This window comes from Styela clava, chromosome 13 (assembly GCF_964204865.1).
Source record: "Styela clava chromosome 13, kaStyClav1.hap1.2, whole genome shotgun sequence".
Taxonomy (NCBI): Eukaryota; Metazoa; Chordata; class Ascidiacea; order Stolidobranchia; family Styelidae; genus Styela; species Styela clava.
Genome location: NC_135262.1, coordinates 14,923,012 through 14,943,366, shown reverse-complemented (window position 1 = coordinate 14,943,366; position 20,355 = coordinate 14,923,012). Strand labels below are relative to the sequence as shown.

The following is a 20,355-nucleotide window of genomic DNA, read 5'->3' as shown; positions in this document are numbered from 1 at the left end:
ATTCTGCAGCGCATACACGCAAGTCACATTGGAATACAGGCTTTCATTCGTAGGGCAAGAGAGGTTCTACTCTGGCCAAAAATGGCCAGTGACATACATGATTATGTCTCGTCATGCACTACTTGTCGAGTGTTTCAACCTAATCAACAAAAAGAGCCGATAATTAACCATGAGATTCCTTCTCGACCATGGCAAATTATTGCGTCCGATTTATTTGAACTGCAAGGCAGAAACTGTCTGGTAACAGTTGATTTTTACTCCAATTTTTGCGAAGTTGACAGACTTCATACGACCACATCTGCAGAAGTTATCAAAGCGTTGAAACAACACATGGCTAGACACCGCTTACCAGAAAAACTGATTTCTGACAACGCTCCTCAATATAGTAACGAGGAATTTAGAATATTTGCTGAAGAATATGAATTTCAGCATGTTACAAGCTCTCCTACATATAGCCAAAGCAACGACAAAGCAGAGTCCGCCGTAAACAAATGAAGAGCATAATGATAAAAGCTATTGAGAGTAAGGGTGATGTATTTCTTGCGTTGCTCGATTGGCGTAATACGCCGAGTGAAGGAATACCAGGTTTACCAGCACAAAGGTTATTTGGAAGACGCACAAGAACTCTGCTTCCAACATCAAAATCTCTTTTGCGTCCGAAAATTGTTACGAATATCGAACCCCATTTAAAGAAGCGTAAAGACATTCAAGCTAACGAGGGAGCTGATGAAATTGTATCCGGGTCAGTTGGTCAGAATAAAGCCGGACCGTGGGAAAAGATGGCGCAAATGTAGAATTGAACGACAAGTTGTCATCAGATCGTATCTGATCCGAACTGAAGATGGTGGTCTTTATTGAAAAAACTTACAGCTATAGTGTAAGTTTGAGGGGTGCAACATACGGTCCGCTGACCCTTGTCCGACCCACGGTGCCCCGCTAGAGACTCGGTACCCCAGTATTTTCAAAACGTTTTATCAATTTGTAACGTAACTACCGGTGTTTTCTACGTTTTGTCATGTAACTACGTCAGACTGGGATAACAATTTGTCTGACAATGAATCATAAACGTGAAATTTTTCATTGGTGCCATGTTGTGACTAAAAAAAGATAAAATATCTATCAGTACAAGGCAAAATTGGTTATGAATGGCAAAATTTTCACTATATTTGGGGTATGAAATACTTCATTGTTGAACACAATCAAAATGTGGTTATCGTCATTTGTCAAAGCAAGCATCAATATTGTATGAAACTTTCTGCTAGTTACGATGATAAATGCGGGTTCAAAATATTTATTAAAAAGTATCTTTGGAGAAAGGTATATTGTGGCAGCAAGACTTATAAATCAAACAGAATGGTCATTGTTATCCTTGCTACAGTACCCATGCATTAAACGTATACAAATCCATTGGCGCAAATGCATAGAGCAGGTAAAATTAGTAAGTCTAGCGTAATCCCAACCGATAATAATGTCTAATGGTAAGCAACGTGAAAGGTGAAGTTGAAAACAAAGGTAAGTATAGTGAAGATTATATATGACTTTATCAATACTAGTTACGGAGAACAGAGACTTTGGTTTCAAACCTTATATAGTTCAGTTTAGATTTTAGTTCGATATGTAAATATTGCCATCATCAATGTAATAGTTTCAGCCTATCTAATTTATAATGGTTTATTTCTAATCTGATGTGAAAATGAATATGAACGGTCTAATGCGAATTTCTGGTGATGGGAGAAAGATACGGTTGTACGCCAAAAAATGTTGAGGCTTTCATTGTTGACATACTAAATAAATAATTAAGCTAAATGGAGACAAAAGTAAACGTATCTCTTGATCTGATTATAATTCAATTTTAAAGAAAACCCGTAAAAAATATTGAAAAACTTTGATGAACCTTTTCGAAAAACATATTCTTCCAGCCTCACTTTCGTAGTTAAGAGAGGTCAAATACTATGGTTGTTTTCAGCTAGCCTCTTTTGCATTCCTTGCGTATATTAATAGGAGGCCACTTATGAAGTGAAGTTTCTCATGATATCAAACTGGTGATTGATTTTCGGCAACATCAACGCTCACACATATACACTCGAGAAAATGTCAGCTTTTTGTAGCATAAAAAGGAAAAAGGGTATCGTACCACACTGGTGACCGTACATTTGAACCCATGTACATTTGAACCCATGCGTATATCCACGGGTTCAATCTATATGCGGGTGCTAAAACCCATGGGTTAGGATTAGTATGGGTTTAACTATCCGTGAAACAAAAAAAATTCCATAGGTGCACTAGCATACAGGTGCAATTGTCATGGGTTCAAATGTACGTGGGTTCAAATGTAATGGAACCTACCACACTATGAGTAACGTTTCAAAATAGAAATCAGAAGAAAAGGAAAATCAGTTTCATTGTATATACGTGTTCGATTTGAGATTTAATCAATCATAAGCTTACTCCGATATTTTGTTTTAATAGATGTCATTGCAGAGAATCCTACTTCACAGCGGTAAGTTGAAGGACATTGAATCGAAAATCTCAATGCCTTCTTAGAGAGAATGGTATATTCATGTTGGAGGCTAGTCCATAATTTTCCGATGTCTGTCCTTGCAAAATCAATTTTGAGAACTAAATCTTTACGCAAACTGGAAAATAAAATCTGAAAATATCGGTATCACTAATGGTGCTTTCTTTGCACAAAAATGATTTACAAATCCACATGTCCTAGTGTTGTTCTACAATTCCAGGAAAGTACCGATCGATCATCATCCATCATCCATCCAGCCACCATCAGCAGGAAATCATGTCTGCGGTGCCCCTTGTAACTGAAATAATGTCGTTTTCGGAAATGCACAGAGTATAAAACAATAATTGAGCACATGGAGAAACATCCGTGGATTCATCTAATTGCAAAGAGAACAACGGACTGGTCCTTAAATCTTCCACAACGTGCTGTAAAATATCGTCACTCGTTTTAGAAATACGATGTTTGATTGTATTGTTTATTAGTCAAATTAACTTGGTAGATTGCTGCTTTCCCAAAGTAGCTGCTTCGATGAGACAGGGCTTTATCAGTTATTCACCGACGGCGTGGGGTTTATTTGCTTGGGAGATCCGGAAGGCGATGCGGTACGATCCCTCCAATAATGAATAATTTTGGCGTGCTCACATTCCACAGGAATAAAGACGAGAAAATTTCAAATTCTCAGATTTTCTCCTGAAATAATCAACTGTTTATCCTGCCAAGTCGCCATGACACGACTCAAAGTGTTTCCTCAGTTTACCGGTTCCATACTTTTCTGGATGAGTATTTTACAGCAAACGACGCATTGCGGATTGTCCGCGAAATTTTTGATACTACTTGTAAAGCCGAATTCTATAAAAGACTGTTTTTAAGTTCTTTTACTCAAATACATCTCAACAGATTGCACAAGAATAAACACTGCAGCCTTATTAATATGGCCCGCTGGTGGCTGAACTCTGATCTAAAGTCTTCATACTTTGGTTTCCCGCAATGCTTATTATGTTTTGTGGTAGTATTGTGGGCACTGATTACTGATTTCCCCCTTTCTTGATGTCGCAATAGTAATAGTTATTAGCAAATTCCTTTTCATATTCGAAACTCTGACTCCTAGAAGAATGACTTCCTGCTGATACTCATGGAGGTGGCTTTCTCGGCAGTTTGAATAATCCTAGGTTTTTGTTTAGTTCGGGCATCTTCAATTGTTATCGTGATGATTATCGCTATTTCGTCGTCGTCATCTTTAGTGTGTTGTTTTTTGCATCCGACGTGTCGCCTTTTTCTCTTTCACGTGTCGTCGTTTTATGTATTGAATTTATCATCGTCCCTCCAAGCTCAGTAAGATATTTAGGATTGCATTTCTGGTGGTAACAGTTAAAAATGTATTTCTTGTTATGGCAGTTTAAGATTACATTGCCTTAAATAGCGTTGTGGTTTGAATTCATTTAGTAATCTCCATGTAAAGCGTCCTTTTATGCTGTATTTTGGATCGTTCAGTAACATTATGATATTTGCATGTACACAGTTCGATTTGTGTTGCATTTACATGTATTGTTTTACATTGATTGTGTATCAGGCATTTTGGTACTAGGCTTTTATATGGAGTTGTTTCCGTGTGTATTAGTTTTTTATTCCGTATCAGTTGTCTTTATTTGTTTGGTGCTAATTATTTTCATTTATGTTTCAGGCAACAGTTTTGAATATTCTCAATAAAACGAGTCTGGCAAATCGACATGCCCTCTTTTTAGAGTTTGTCATGTCTTGTGCCCCCCTTCAAAAACAACTAGCTAACAATAAGCTGCAAATAACAGATAGTGAGCCGAAAGTATGTTTTATTCAAAAACACGTTGAAAATGTGTGGATGAAACGTAAATATTCAAAATAAAGAAATGTAAATATCTAAAATAAGGCGGACAAGATCAAACCTTTAGTTTTCGTCCGAAGTAGCCAAATCTGGTAAAGGAAATTCATTTCACTACCGGTACCAGGCATTCTGACATTTAATATATTCCAGTGTTCGGCACTTACCGGTACAGGGTAACAGCGTATGGTACCGGTGTTAGAACTGAGACAACGCAGTTACCGGTACGGTATTAGGAATAAAATATTTTACATGTTCCTATTTATAATACAATGACTGAATAACCGTATTGGTCTAGTTACGGTCCACATACCGGTACATACTTGGTCTACATACCGGTACTGGTCTACAGGACATACCACAGTCTACAAATATACTGACACGAAGCAAGCAGTCCATGATTTCGAAAAACAAATACCGGTAGCGAAGAGCAAAGCAGTATTTATCTTTGACGCCACCGATACCCACAAAAAATTCCGAGTTTCGCGTAGAAATAATTTGCAGAATCAAACCGGACAGCCAGTGTTCCCATGGATAAAATAAGACAGCGAAATTTTAGACGGAATATCAGATTTCAGGCGAAATTTAGAAATAAATAAAAGTGATAGGCTTCTGGCAAAAAAATCAATCTTTAATCACTGAAAATTTGAAAGTAATTGGTCCAGTATTCGAAGAGAAACCCGATTTTTCAATGATAATGACGAAAGAAAATAACAATAACAACAAAATTTTGAAACGATCGTTATGGCCACTAAACGTGTCCAATAAACGTGTCCAAAAATAAATATTAAAATTCATTGTTATTTTTCGATAAATCCTCCCTTTGCCTTCACTACACGCATCTGATTGAAACTTGACTGCACGAGGCACGTATGGTGCTTTCTGAAATTTTGTCCCAACAGGTCATCAATTTTTGCCTTAAGATTAGTTGATGTCAGTCTGATACACGGGAGTATTTCAGCTTTGAATTATTGCAACAATTAACTTTTGTATTCGCTAAACGGCGTTCTTGTCGTCAGAGACCGCCCTCGACCATTACTGTCCAATTAGTGGCGTAGCCAGGGAGGGTGGTTTTGCGGGTGGACCCCCCCCCTATTGAAATATAAAAAAAATAAAATCAATTTTCTGTATCATAGTCCATAGATAACATTTTTCGTAGCTTGAAATGTTTTTTAGAACCTCCAAGACTACTAAAAACACGCGTATTCCAGCGTTCGATCTGACAGAACCCCCTACCTTTTGAAAAATTTCTGCTACGCCCCTGTGCCCACCTGAAACGAAACGGGCACGTTTTTGCCAATTTGTCCGTTACGTCACAATACATCTTATCATAATCGCTAAATTATCCGAAACCTCGTACGATTACACTTTGAACAGTGCTAGCCGCTATCACGAACGCTCCCTCATTTAATGCAGACGCACTGTGACATATCATGCAAAATGCCGAAAACATGCCCGTTCCGTTTTGAATGGTCAGTGATGGACGAGGGCGATCTATAAAAGACAAAGATCGGTAGCGCTATAATCGTCCTTCAGCGAATAGAAAAATTAATTGTTGTAATGATTCAAAGCTGCTTGCGTACCACTAGTGGTGCGCGGAACTCAGAACTTCTCTAAAGCATAGGTTGATGACTTATTGGGACAAGATTTCGGAAGAAACTATACGTGCCTCGTGCAGTTAAGTTCCACTCAGATCGAGGCGTGTGATGACGGCAAAGGGAGGATATATCGAAAAATAAAAATGAATTCTATTATTTATATTTGTAATGCTATTTTGCTATATTGTAAATATTTCACTAAAACATTTGTCTACACTGTCTGATCACCCTGTATATAGAAGGTGAGCTGCACCAAAAATATCATGGTATGGGAAACGAACACACAGCTCCATAGGTCATTTTGGAAGGATCAGAATTGACAATAGTGCAAGCAGCAAAATCAATGACAATCAAAACAATTCTTGTCCACGTTTTCTGCTGAGGAGCATCAAATATTCCATACCAAAGGAAGTTGTCTAAACTACCCGGAGGAGAAACCACTCTAGTCTGAAATAAATAAAGAAGATTAATGGTATTAAACTTGATGTAAAATCTAGATAGTTGTAATATTGGATAATCAATATGTTAACGTTTACACAAAATAAAGCGAACTGAATTATGTTGGTAATCTACGACAAAGGCAGAGATTCAAAGTTCGAACAGCTGAAATGTTTATACAGCTTTGTAGCATTGAGTCAACATCACGTATCTGATCTTCAAATCTTGAGAAAATATTGATTTGATCGATGATTTCAACAATCTGATCAGAAAAAATATAATTCTTCCTACTCAATCTCTGAAAATTATAAAGGCAAAATTGGAAGTAGGGACTGCAGTCTTTTATGAGAAACTTTTAAATTTGGGCACTATTGTTCAATGCGGTCAAGCAAAGAATGTAAGTTATGAAACTTTTTGAGAAAAACTTTTTGATTTCAAATGGACGATAAATTGAATTGTATACGATGACTGACAACTTTGTTGTGTGCGACGATAACAGAAAAACCGAATCCACTATAATACACGTGGAAAAAAATATCGAACTTGCTTTACGATGATTAAGTTTTCAAAATAGTCCTATAAATTTGATCGCGGATGTAGAGCAAAAGCAATATTTTATGTATGAAATACTAAATCAAAAATTTGAAAAGGTTCAATGTGCACATGATTAAACCAATATTTCTCAACCTTTATTCCTTCGAAAGAAATCGCGTGCGAGAAAATCTTTAAAAAAATATTTGGATTATCATAAAATAAATATTTATTCATTATTAACCGTGAAAATACAGTCAAGATTAAAAATCTATATTATAGTAGATAAACTGTGAATCTTAATACAATACAATTTTCGTGAGACGTGTGATGGGATCTTTTTTGAGGTGATAAAACAGTTGCCACTGCGTTCCCCAACCCGATCTAAGTCTGCGCACAGGACCTATACGAGATTCAAACGTTATATCTGATCATAAGTCTTATCTATAGACATCAATATTAAGCAATGACGTCAGCATAATCTGAGATCATTGATCATGTTGGTTATAAAATTGGTTCTGCAATAGCACATCGATAGTAACGCACATCTTCAAAACCAATCCATCATGATAAACTCTAAGAAAAGTTTTAATTCTAACACACTTGACGGTAGTTACGTTTATACCTTCAAATCAACAGTCATATTTGTCCATACGCTTGTCCAATAACGATGTGGAGGATTTGATTTCAGCAATTTCGAAGAAATGAACGTATTAAAAATGGGATCATTTTTCTGTATGACAGCAATTTCCATCGACATTTGTTTGCAAATAGAAACTGCTCGTAAATAATCGACATCTGGTTTTTGATGGATTTCAGTCCAGTAACACAGACCTCTTTTGTCATTTTTTACTTCACAAAATTCTGAGAAAACATAAACGCAAGAGAAAAGATTCTTCAAAACATATCTCAATGTCATAGTTACATGCTTATAATAGTATATAATTATATCATGGTTTACTGAAATTAAACTTTTTGAAAAATGTTCATAAGTCTTACTTTTTTGCTGTATGCTCATAGATACAGTCGATCCTGCGATAAACATTCCAAATTTATCTTATTTAAAACTTGCCGGATCCTATGTCTAACTCAGGGTGGTCCAAGGTTGTCGGCTCCGGGGCCCCAAAATTATTTTTGGGGCCACAATAGTGCCAAGAATAGGTAAGCAGTGCAATACATAACAAACACTTGTATTGTGCAAACACATTGATCAGTATTTGTCATTTATTAAGCTAACACATTAAGGCATGTAAAAACCACCAAAAAATTTTCTAAAACCTACAAAACTCTTTCTATATCTACATTTAGTGTAGGATTTCAAACTCTTCATAACGGAAAAAGTGCTTCCACAAATTTAGGTAAAATCTTGACTCTGGAAATGCTCATTGCTCACAAGATTTCAAAATGCCGTTCTAAATTATATTCTTTTTTCATCGACACAACTTGCAGACATATCAAGTAAGCATTGTGGTGTTATTCCTCCCGCATCTAGTTGAAAACCTGTTTGAATTGTCAACTTTTTTTTTCAAACTTATGTTTACAAAATAACAGATTGATTGATTTCACAATGTGAGGTACAGGAGAGTAATTACTAAATTTTCCGGCATATAGACATTATTTTCCGCATTCGATTTTTAGATTTCTATGATGCCAAAATTGTTAGCATATATTCCCGACCAAACGTTGCCTCAGCTAGCCATATCACTAGTCAATTCAGTGACATTAGTGATGTAACAATACGTCAGGAGATTTTCTGGTTAATTTTATGACTAAACAACACAAAATGCAATTTTTTTATTACCGTATATTTCCTCGTTTTTTAGCCCGGGCCCATATTTTTAAACCAAACTCACTAACCGGGCCCTTATTCAAGCACGGACGCTTGTTGTTTTGTCAGGTTGTTTGTTTGTGAAGTCACATATAGATAAGATCGATCGTTACAATTATAAATATATTGTCATTTCCAGTTCTCAATCTCAAGTATGATTCGAACGAGAATAACGAAAATTTTGACTTTTTCTACGCACCGCAGGTACAAATCCGCAAAAGAAGAAAAGTTTTGCGACGCCCTTTCAATATTGAAACGAGAATATCGATTATGGATGAATTATGTCGTATAATTAGCGAGTTATTTATTAATTAGTGATGGTACACGCGGTGTCACTATAGAGTCATGAATCGAAACCGCGGTTTCGATCGATAAGTCTTCGGTCTCCCACCGATATTCTCGTTTTTATGTTCTGTTCCCACGGACGGCTATTCAAATGGGCTCTTATTAATCAAGATCGGGCGGTAAAACGAGCATATACGGTACTTTCCGAATGCGACGCGGGCCACAGATAATGAATCTGCGGACCGCATGTGTGGGCCTGGATTTGCACCATTTCAACCCTTTTCACATCAGCCTTGGCTATTCCGTTTGTGACGCCTCTCTACCGTGACAATATATATTTTTAAATTTTTCATAAATTTTAAATTTAATTTGACCACATAATATCAATATTCCTGAACTGTATTATGCTGGCATAGATCAATTTATAAGTGTAACCGCTTGTATTACAACGTAACGCGTACCCCGAATCTTATGTAAACAACCGACAATCTAGCAATCCTGAATTTTTCACACTTTCTATATCTTTCTACGTATGCTACAGGCAGCACTTTCTCGTCGTCGTCGTTGAAAACCCCACTATTATATTATAGTCCAACATCGAAAACGAATTTTCATCTCACTACCAGATTGTAGGCCTGAGACAGTTATTGACATGAAATTGACCGTAATTGTAAAATATACAATTAACTGATTAAAAACTAACGAAAAAAAATATTGACTATAATTTTTTGCTTGAAATTACTTACCATGCATATTCCCCGATGTTGTTGCCCGCGTTGATGCCGTCGTATCTGGAATAGTTTCTTTTTTGAGACCCAATAAAGTCACCGGCACAGCTATTGACACAGCCATGATCACGATCACCACTCCAATAACAATGAATTTACGTTTTGCTGTTGAAAACACGAACTTGAAAAAATATTTCGGCAGAGTTTGTATGCTAAATTTAGAATATTTCCACTTAGGTTTCATGAAAACCATTCGACATATAATTGCTGTTTGTTGTATAACGTTATAATGAAGTACTATGTACAACACGTATAAATTGAAGCATCAATATTGGAAATATTCCATTTAAAGAACGATTCCACAAAACGGCACGTAATCACAATGAAGTGTTGTTGAAAGTTGCAACCAATCATTTGATCTTTATCAAACGTGGGCTAAGATCCACTGTTTGGGCTGAACTCTTTGGGTCGCCGAATGAAATACTGACCTAGTGACTCTACTAAGTTGTGAGTGTGTCCTTAGCAGGGATTACTATGTATTTTCATTATTTTTTATTATTGCAATTAATTAATTAGATGATGCTGTGTTCACAGTAACACTGTGCATTCTCATTTGTCACCAAAAAATCATTATATACCATAGAAAGCGTGCAAACCTCAGTACTTCAGCAAATATTTCACTTATAACTAAAGGGTTTGAATACGACAACGTGATGAACAACTGACCTTATTCAACAGTTTTTATAAATAAACTTACTTTTAGTATTTTCATTCCATAAAGTGCCAGTAGCTGATGTTTACCCAACTGCTTGTGTATTTTTTTCTTGCGATCATCTTTGTCTTTTACCATTGCGAGCCGTTATTGTCTGTATTGAAAGTTCTTCAAATTTTGTTTTAAAATTTAATTCCAGATACTCCTGTAGCAGGCATATAAAGCAGACTATAAAAGTAAATTATTAGTTATGATTCATTTTTAGTGCAAAATGCCCAAATTTATACCCAAGTCTATCGAACGTGTACCTAATTCAACTCTGCTAGATAATATTCAGCGATTTTTCCAAACGTTTGCGAAAATTTCTTAGGTATTGATTTAGGTTCAGTACGAAGTTTCTTTTAATGCTTCATTTACTTTCATTTTCACCTTCGATAATTCCACAAGCTAGCTGTGTGACGCAGGCGATAATTGCATTCCAATGTACATTTATTTGAATCATAAGTCAATTTAGACACAGGCGGAAAGTTAACAAGTCTATGAAATGTTTTGTTTTATGTGTGTTATGAAAATCCATTAAAAGTCGGGTGTATCACGCACAAATTTTTGTGGCAAATTTGGTTCTATGTTTGCGTTTACCGTTTCGTTTGAGAAACTCGAAAGTCAACCCTGCAGAAATCGTCTGATAACGAGCATGGTTCATTGATGAAGTAGGACTGAGATCTCATCGACTTAATTTTGCATTAGGCTGAAGGCATTTTCAGCGTTTTGTGTTCTCATTCAAATAGTAAGCTAATCCTATTGGGCTTTTCATTTCGATAGGGTTGGTAACGTGACATACAAATACAGCCAATATATATAATACAGCCAACTAATATTCATATAGCGGCAATGCTGACTAAAATCTTCAAATTAGAATTAAACAGACACGGGAATAATGGGGTCATCATTCAGACACGTTGATGAGCAATTGTAAAAAGCAATTCTTATGTAATGTCTTTACAAAAGTTATGCAGTTTGCTGTTCATTCAGCCTTTTTATGAATACATAGAAAACATATACAAAAGAAAACTTTGAACGAAGTATCAATATTAAAGTTCGCTTTCAATCACATTTCACACAAAACCCCGAGAAGTCTGTATGAGGAATTTTCATCAAACATTCCTTGATTTACATGATTTGAATCTGATGGAACGTGAATGCCCATGTAAGGTCTTGCAGGATTGAATGGTCTATTTGGTAACCAGCGTGTGTAGGCAGCTGTTCTTCCATTGGATAAATAAATTTTTTTTGTCTGAAAGATCAAACAGAAAAAAGATGAACACAAAATTTGCAGTTATTAAACATTGTGGTTGTATTTGCAGGTGAAAACTTACACTCGTGTTTAATGTCATTCCCGTCCATAGGTGATGGTAATAATGCCCGATGACGATCCGTGACCGGATTAATGCAACCATCTTATAGAAGTGATCTTTGCTATAAATGTTTGCTGCATTCCCGCCGATCCTTCGACAACTCGCTTTTGCTTGGTCTAGATTTAGGCGGTTATCATTTGTGATCAACACGTAACACTTTCCATCGTAAACTTCATCGCAATTTTCTAAATATAAATGAAAATGTTTAGGATTGCCCATTTCAGAGGTTCCCAAACTTTTTGCTCGTTTGGCGCCAAATTATCAGTGAAAAACTCTAAAAAATAAAATAGAAAATATAAAAATTAAATAAAGTTTACAAAAATAAAACAAAAATGAAATGAAAACGGAATAAAAAATTAAGATTAAAATATCGTTGACAGGGGGTTTATTTTGAAAAATGTTGCTTCTGCCTTGCACCAACGTTGTCATACATACTTCTACGCTTACAAACGGTGTTCCTTGGGTTTCCAATTCACTACTAATTTGCATTGAGTGGAATAAGTTTAATTTCTAAATGATATATGGATTAACCTTTCCACAGGTTTCTACCTGCCCCGAGCAGAAGCAACACTTTTTCAAATGAAAACGTCTGACAAGGATAAACCTCTTTATTTTCATTTTAATCGTTTTTTTTTTTGGCTATTTCATTATTTTTTTATTCCGTTTTTATTTTAGTTTCGTTTTTTTGCAAATTTTGTTTTATTTTGTTTTAATTTATTTTTTTTAATTTTCCGCGTGACAACGATGGACCACCATACTGGTCTATTTTATAGTCTTAGTGAATATAGCTTGCATAAAACTAATAAATTATTATTTAAAGATTTCTATATTTCAATCTGTGGAACATTTCCACAAAGTTTAAAACTCAAATAAAAGTAGAGAAATAATCTTGTGTATCATACCTAAATCTCTTCTTGTCATACACTTTCCTTCCAAATCGTTTAATCTAGTCTCAATACCTTTTGCTATACCATCAACGTCGGCAATGTCTAATAGAAAAAAATTAAAGCTATTTGAAATAATGTTCAGAAATTCCATTTTTATTTTGATATATGTAAGATGGATATACTTGTGGTCAAGTATAAGTTCTGGAATCTGTTGGCGTTGAATCGACTTATTAATGGTATTAATTAATTAATCAATTTCGGAAATTTAATATGCTTGATAAGCTTTTTCCTACACTTGCCATAGTATCGATAACAATTAGTCTCTCAGGCGCAGAAAGTTGGCAAAGTCATTGTTCAACAAATGTTGTTGTAATAATTACCTTGATGAATTCTTTGAAGTTCAGTTTCATCAGCAACACCAGGAGAGCCTGTTGCACCTTTCAATCCTCTCGCACCCGGTGGACCCAATAAACCTTGCCGCCCTGTGGTGCCAACATTTCCTTTCTCTCCCTTAATTCCAGGGGGCCCCTTTTTGCCGGGGGGTCCATTAACTTGAGACCGGACATCGGGTCTTTGTTGATTTTCATTTCCGAACACATCATCCAAGTCTTCACAGACCATTATTTTCTTATTGTCATGGCCTTGCGTATGACCTAAGATAAATGCCAACAAGAAAATGGCCAAATAAATGCAAACATGCATTTTCATTGTCAGTCTATTCACTTAAATCGCAAATCAAACACGTATCTACAACGGAACCGATTTTCCTTTTCTTATAGTCTATATATTGACACGATACTTATAGTGTGGTATGATACCCCTTTTTTCATTTTATGCTACAAAAAGCTGACATTTTCTCGAGTGTATATGTGTGAGCGTTGACGTTGCCAAAAATCAATCACCAGTTTGATATCGTGAAAAACTTCACATAAAGGTTTCTCAAGTTTATTACAGACTTTATAAGTGGCCTCTTTTGTGCTATACCCAATGGATGCAAATGAGGCTAACTATAAACAACCATAGTATTTGACCTCATTTAAATACGAAAAGTGAGGGTGAAAGAAAATGTTTTCGAAAAGGTTCATCAAACTTTTTTATTATTCTCTTACGTGTTTTCGTTACAATTGAATTACATTGAGATCGAGAGATACATTTAATTTTGTCTTCATTTAGATAGGTTAATCATTGATTTACTATGTCAACACGGAGAGCATCAACATTTATAACAACAACGTACGTATCAACATTATACGTACAATCGTATCTTTTTCCCATCACTGAAATTCGTATTAGACCGTGCATATTCATTTTCACATCAGATTAAAAATATATCACTATCAATTAGATAAGCAGTAGCCTATTTATTACATTGATGTTGACAATATTGACATTTTGAAGTGAATTTTAAACTGAACAATACGGTTTTAAACCAAAGGTTCCGTTCTGCGGTGCTAGCCTTGTTATGTTATATATAAACATGAATCGGATCCGAATCATGAAAATCACGGAATGTTTGATGAACCTATTACAACCAGATTTCTTGGGGTTTTGCGTAAAATGTGATTACACGATCAATATTGATTCTTCGTTCAAGGTTTATGTGTTTCATATGTGAAAAGTACTATCTATCTGATCAAAAATTATTGATTTGTCGAATTTGATAGCTTGAATGTTGAACTTATATCATGGAAGTATAATAGTTTTTTTCTTATAGTTTTGTTTCAAAAGTTCACTTGCGCTTCCACGATTCAAAATAGGAAAAATTATTTGCTAATATTATGACAAACTAAGTATATATATTGTCATAAGCTGCTAAAATTTCAGTTTCAGCTGTAAAATTTAGGTTTATAGAAATGCACTGTCGTGTCACTTTGTCCCAATCCTTTCAACTTTCTTAAAGTGTTTACTAAATTTTAGATCGTTACCTCAGACAAAACATTGTAACATTAAAGTTTGTTTTTCCGACCTTATTGACCTGAATCATACTTAAGGTCTCACATGACTTCGGATCATCTAACTTCGGTAAATCACTTTCAGATCTTGGATCAAAGTTTTCCGAGTTTGCCAGGGAATCGGCTCAAGTTTACATCAGTTTTTTTCACATCATTTTCGCCATCGTTTTTGTAGAACAGCACTCAAAAATAAATTCCCACATTTGTTCTTAGAAGAAAACATGATAAAATACCCTCTGTTCAGGTTCAAACATTAATTTCAGATTTGTATTTGAATATAACGACCGAAATAAAAACTCAGCCCCGAAACCCTATACCAACTAGGTATGTTACAAAAAAATTAAAGTTCATCCGATTAAAATAAAACTGCACCAGTGGATGGATCTAAGTGAAAATAAGAAAACAATACCAAGTTTGCGAAAAACGGTCAAGAATTAACGGAGATATCGGCATTTAAGTACCGCCCGATAGGCCAATTTTTTCCATAAGGATTGTATTGTGCCGACTCAAAAACTGTGACCGCGAGAATGTCAGACCGATAAACAACAGAAAGTATCTCGACTATTTTTGAAGGTAATCGAAAAAAATTAGGAACGAAAAGTTATTGTGAATAGAAGAACCTAATGCAAAAAAGTTTACAAATTCTTTTTAACGATATTAGCTGCTTTCCAATTAATTATGTACGAGAAAGTTTCTGAACTTTACATAACCTCTGGTCGTCAACGACTTTCCCACTACGCAAGTCCCCGCCTACGCGGCAATTAACTGATTTAGCGTTTTTGATATCCAATCTTAATGAACGATTAATTATCATTTAATATTCCTTAACTCATAAGATATTTACCGCGCTTAGTGACACGCTAAACGAGAGAAATCGCTGCGAGGGAAATGTCGGCATTCAGTCGATAACTAATGCGCGTTGACAGACGCGTGCAAAGATCATACTTCTCGTGCCTTGAATTAATTTGTACCGTTTCGTAAACGTATGCGAATTGACTTTTTTAATAAGAACTTTAATAAATATGAAAAAAAAAATATATATCAATCCTTAATTTTTCGATGTGCGTCACATCTAAGAAAATTGAGATTATTTTAGGATTTCATTCTGGCAACGATCATTGAAGCCGTCGGAAGATCGTCGCAAATTAACCCTGGAGTTGAGCATATTAGTTTGACAGTGCCTCGTTGCGGGTAATAATTAACGATGTTCTGATTGAACAAACTTCATAAAAATTGGTAAGTATCAAGTTAGGAATGACATACATGCGTCCATATATATTTTATTGGTGTCCATAGACAATATCATTAATTTGCAGTACGTATAACTTTAGCGTAATTTTTAAAAGCCCCGAATGTTGGGAAATTTATGCGCTAATGAAAAAACTCAAATAACGAATCATAGTTGCGCATTTTATCTAAGGTATGTCAAAATTTCATGGAATTCCAAACAACAGCAGGCAGTCCGTAGTCGTTTTTATGAGCGGTATTCTGACACGGCGTTACGGTACTTAGCAGACGTGGTGCGTACATTTTTTGGCGCGAAAAAGCGCGTTTTGTAACATTCCTATACCAACAATATAGTCTCATCTTAGCTAAAAACTTTTCTGAGATATGGATCTTGGGATTGACCTTAACTTCTATATATGGCGCTTGGCGCTTCGACGTGACATATATTTTAAAAATATTTATACAATACAATACATTTATTAGACAATTATGATGAAAATATTAGTACATATTTTGAATTCTGTAAATCGAACTTTTTAAAACGGACAGTTTTAAAACAGCTGAAATAAACAATGGCATTCTTTCGAATGCATCTTGAGCGTCACATGCGTTTTATATAATTGGTGATTAATTTTACATGTGATAATTATCTCAAAACTTTTCTCCTTCGATATAAGCAGTTTTACATGTATGTGTGGGCTGTTTGATATTTAGAGAAGAAACTGACCAACTTAAAATATACAAATAAATTGTGAGAATTCAACGTCATAACCATGACTAATTATATAGGGAGCGACTGACTTGTTGAGCTTGTAGACAAACATTGCTTCATCGGATTATACGGATTTGTTATATTGACGGGGAAGAAAGCCAAGAAGGTCTAAAATGCAGTAACCAGATATTATAAAATATTTGTCAACTTAATTGCAGTAAAATACGAGCAATGAAATTATATATGGACTGCAGCACAGTAATTGGCTGTAAATACTATCATAATAAATATTCTGAATGGGCAAATCAATGTCAGTCCCTGTTATATGATTACCTTATCAAAGTTCTCGATATAAACTCGATAAACTCGATATAAACTCGATATAAACGAGTTAAATTTCTAACGCTTTGATTTACATAAAATATGAACTATAAATGCAAGAAGGACCTACAGTGTGATTGTCTTTGATACATTGGGTCCAGTTGAACTACAACAAGCATATCATAAAACTATGTTAATAAATCTTCATATACCTAAGTATATTTATATCTCGAAATTAAATATAGTTGAGTCCTCAGAGTTGGAGGTTGTGATAAGCGTAGTTTGAATGAAAATGCAATAAGATAAATAGAAATGGTAAGAAAACGAACCCACTATGCATGATTACTAAACCATAACGGTACCATTACTTGGCACATTTCACAACCGTGTGTGATGTTTCCACCTCTGTCGAATGTCGAAAAACATCGTCAGAGGTGAATTATATGTAGTTAATTGAAAGTAAAAAGATATGATAAACTAAGTACATCTTACCTAATTTATTCAGTGTCTAGTAAAAGTAAATATTAAAGTGACAATGACTAATATATTATAAATATAACTACTATTACAGTTTTAAAAGTATTTTTAAATATTTATCAATATACATATAACAAAACACCTATTATTCGGCTTTCGTTTCTTTCGATTTGCAATACTTTTTCGGGTTCAGTTGAGCGGCAATAAGTGTATATATGAATAATATTTAAAAATACGAAATTCCTATTTTGAGAACTTTGTATCCTAAATGTCAGTACTAAGCCATGTCGCGAATTGATATTTCATATTGGCACAAAATCGCTCTAAGTTAAGTTAACGACATTAACTATCGGGAAAAGTCGCGAGATGGCCGAGTGTCCAAAACCAATTCTCTATTATTTGAGCAGAATCTTAAACTGTGGGTCGGTCACTCCTCGAGGGAGGCGTAGTCTGCTGCCCATGACTAGTTAATCACTGTCACAAATAAACAAGCATATGATCAGCAGTCGATTGCCGCAATTTTTTCAGTTGTCTTTATTTGTTTGGTGCTAATTATCTTCATTTATGTTTCAGGCAACAGTTTTGAATATTCTCAATAAAACGAGTCTGGCAAATCGACACGCCCTCTTTTTAGAGTTTGTCATGTCTTGTGCCCCCCTTCAAAAACAACTAGCTAACAATAAGCTACAAATAACAGATAGTGAGCCGAAAGTATGTTTTATTCAAAAACACGTTGAAAATGTGTGGATGAAACGTAAATATTCAAAATAAAGAAATGTAAATATCCAAAATAAGGCGGACAGGATCAAACCTTACAAATATTTATATTTTTACTTAGCTTCACGCCCACTAGAAATATTGTCTACGCGCCCCAGCGTTTCAGAACCACTGATTTAGAGTAAGATGCTACTAAAAACTAAATAGGTTGAAAGGAAGCACTACTTTACTTGGCATCATAAAACGAGATGAATGTTTACCCACCAGATCATGGAAAACGGACTTAAGAAAACTTTTTGTTCAACATTTTATGGACAAGTATATAATATATGTGAATGAACAAATAGCCTACCCCTACAAAGACTAATTGAAGATAGCTCATTCAAAATTCGATTAACCAACTCCATATTCAGTTATTGAAATGCAACACACCTTTTGTTTATTCGAAACTAAGTTAGGTCATATGTACAGAAATGTAATTTATAAAAAGTCATACAAACAAACAAAAGTTTGTACAATCAAAAAGAGGCTTTTCAGCGACATTGCAAACGTAAATATAAAGGCTTCGATTTGCGACCAATATTTTCAAGCATTGTTCCCTCAAAGTATCTTGGAAATTGTAAATTGCGGGTGACTCAAGTCGGCCTGTGAGCTTTCATTAAACAAATCGACCTAAATATTCGCAAATGCAAACAGTATTTCTTCGACTTTTGATGGAGCATTTGGGACCGTTTTGTCAGCAAGCTTAAATACGAACGGCAGCGAAACGTTCAAATAATGCTACTGTTGTTGTTAATTCACTATGGACCTGACACTTTCGTGTCGAGATTTTATGATCTAACTGACTATATATCATGTCCTATCCGCCTATATTATATGGAAAACAAACAAATACAAAGAAGGTGTCGGGGAAACTGTCCATTGTGACAAGTGGAAAGATGGGGGTTGCGATTTAGTCCAGAGATAAGCGCAAAACCTCACAGTCGAAAGTAAAGAAGAAATTCAAGAAAAAAATTCTTCGCGGTAAATAAACAACCTCGGACACATAATATTATTTATTGCTTTGTTATCATCATTAAATTCTAAATATGTAATTAACTTCAAATCAACATGTAAAATATAAATGATATAGAATGCAACATACAGGGTGATCAAACCAAGTGTAGACAAATGTTTATTATTTAAAATATCTACATTATAAAAATGTGAGAAAGAAAAAAATATTTTGCAGAAAATATCATTGTAAACATAAATATTAAGATTCATTGTTATTTTTCGATATATCCTCCCTTTGCCTTCACTACACGCCTTGATCTGATTGAAACTTGACTGCACGAGGCACGTATGGTGTCTTCTGAAATTTTGTCCCAACAGGTCATCAATTTATGCCTTAATATTAGTTGTTGTCAGTCTGATACACGGGAATATTTCACGTGGTACGAAAGCAGCTTTGAATTATTGCAACAATTAACTTTTGTATTCGCTAAACGGCGTTTATAAGGCTACCAATCCTTGTCGTTAGAGAGCGCCCTCGCCCATTACTTTACCAAGATTACCAAAACTACTGACTACTGAAAACACGTGTATTCCAGCGTTCGATCGGACCCGCTAGCTGTTTCAATCTAACTTGAAAAAAAAAAAAAAAATTTCAGAAACCCTTTCAAAATTTTTGGCTACGCCCCTGTGCCCGCCTGAAACAAAACAGGGACGTTTTTGCCAATTTGTCCGTTATGTCACAATACATCTTATCATAATCGCTAAATTATTCGAAACCTCGTACGAATACACTTTGAACAGTACTAGCCGCTATCACGAACGCTCCCTCATTTAATGCAGACGCACTGTAAAATATCATGCAAAATGGCGAAACATGCCCGTTCCGTTTTTAGTGGACAGTAACCGACGAGGGCGATCTTTAAAAGACAAGGATCTGTAGCGCTACAATCGCTTTTCAGCGAATACAAAGATTGATTGTTGCAATGATTCAAAGCTGCTTGCGTACCACTAGTGGTGCGCGTAACTCAGATTGAGAGCAACTGCTCTAAAGCATAGATGACTTATTGGGACAAGATTTCGGAAGAAACCATACGTGCCTCGTGCAGTCAAGTTCCGAACAGATCGAGGAGTGTGGTGAAGGCAAAGGGAGGATATATC

General features: G+C 35.3%; 2 protein-coding genes across 3 annotated transcripts; both read right to left on the bottom strand.

The window, feature by feature from the left end:
* Positions 1-6,056: 6,056 nt before the first annotated feature.
* LOC144431210 (uncharacterized) lies at positions 6,057-10,631 on the bottom strand. Its single transcript, XM_078119043.1, has 4 exons — positions 10,539-10,631; positions 9,800-9,962; positions 7,566-7,804; positions 6,057-6,418 (listed from the first exon to the last, which is right to left on the bottom strand). Exons 1-4 carry the CDS (start codon positions 10,629-10,631, stop codon positions 6,233-6,235), a joined length of 681 nt encoding a protein of 226 aa, XP_077975169.1. The 3' UTR covers positions 6,057-6,232.
* Positions 10,632-11,021: 390 nt separating this feature from the next.
* Positions 11,022-13,502, bottom strand: LOC120332875 (uncharacterized). Of its 2 annotated transcripts, XM_039400203.2 has the most exons (4): positions 13,176-13,502; positions 12,811-12,897; positions 11,870-12,093; positions 11,022-11,787 (listed from the first exon to the last, which is right to left on the bottom strand). In XM_039400203.2, exons 1-4 carry the CDS (start codon positions 13,495-13,497, stop codon positions 11,602-11,604), a joined length of 819 nt encoding a protein of 272 aa, XP_039256137.2. In that variant the 5' UTR covers positions 13,498-13,502; the 3' UTR covers positions 11,022-11,601. The 2 variants fall into 2 exon arrangements, with proteins under 2 accessions (XP_039256137.2, XP_077975764.1); XM_078119638.1 differs by lacking the exon at positions 12,811-12,897.
* Positions 13,503-20,355: the final 6,853 nt, after the last annotated feature.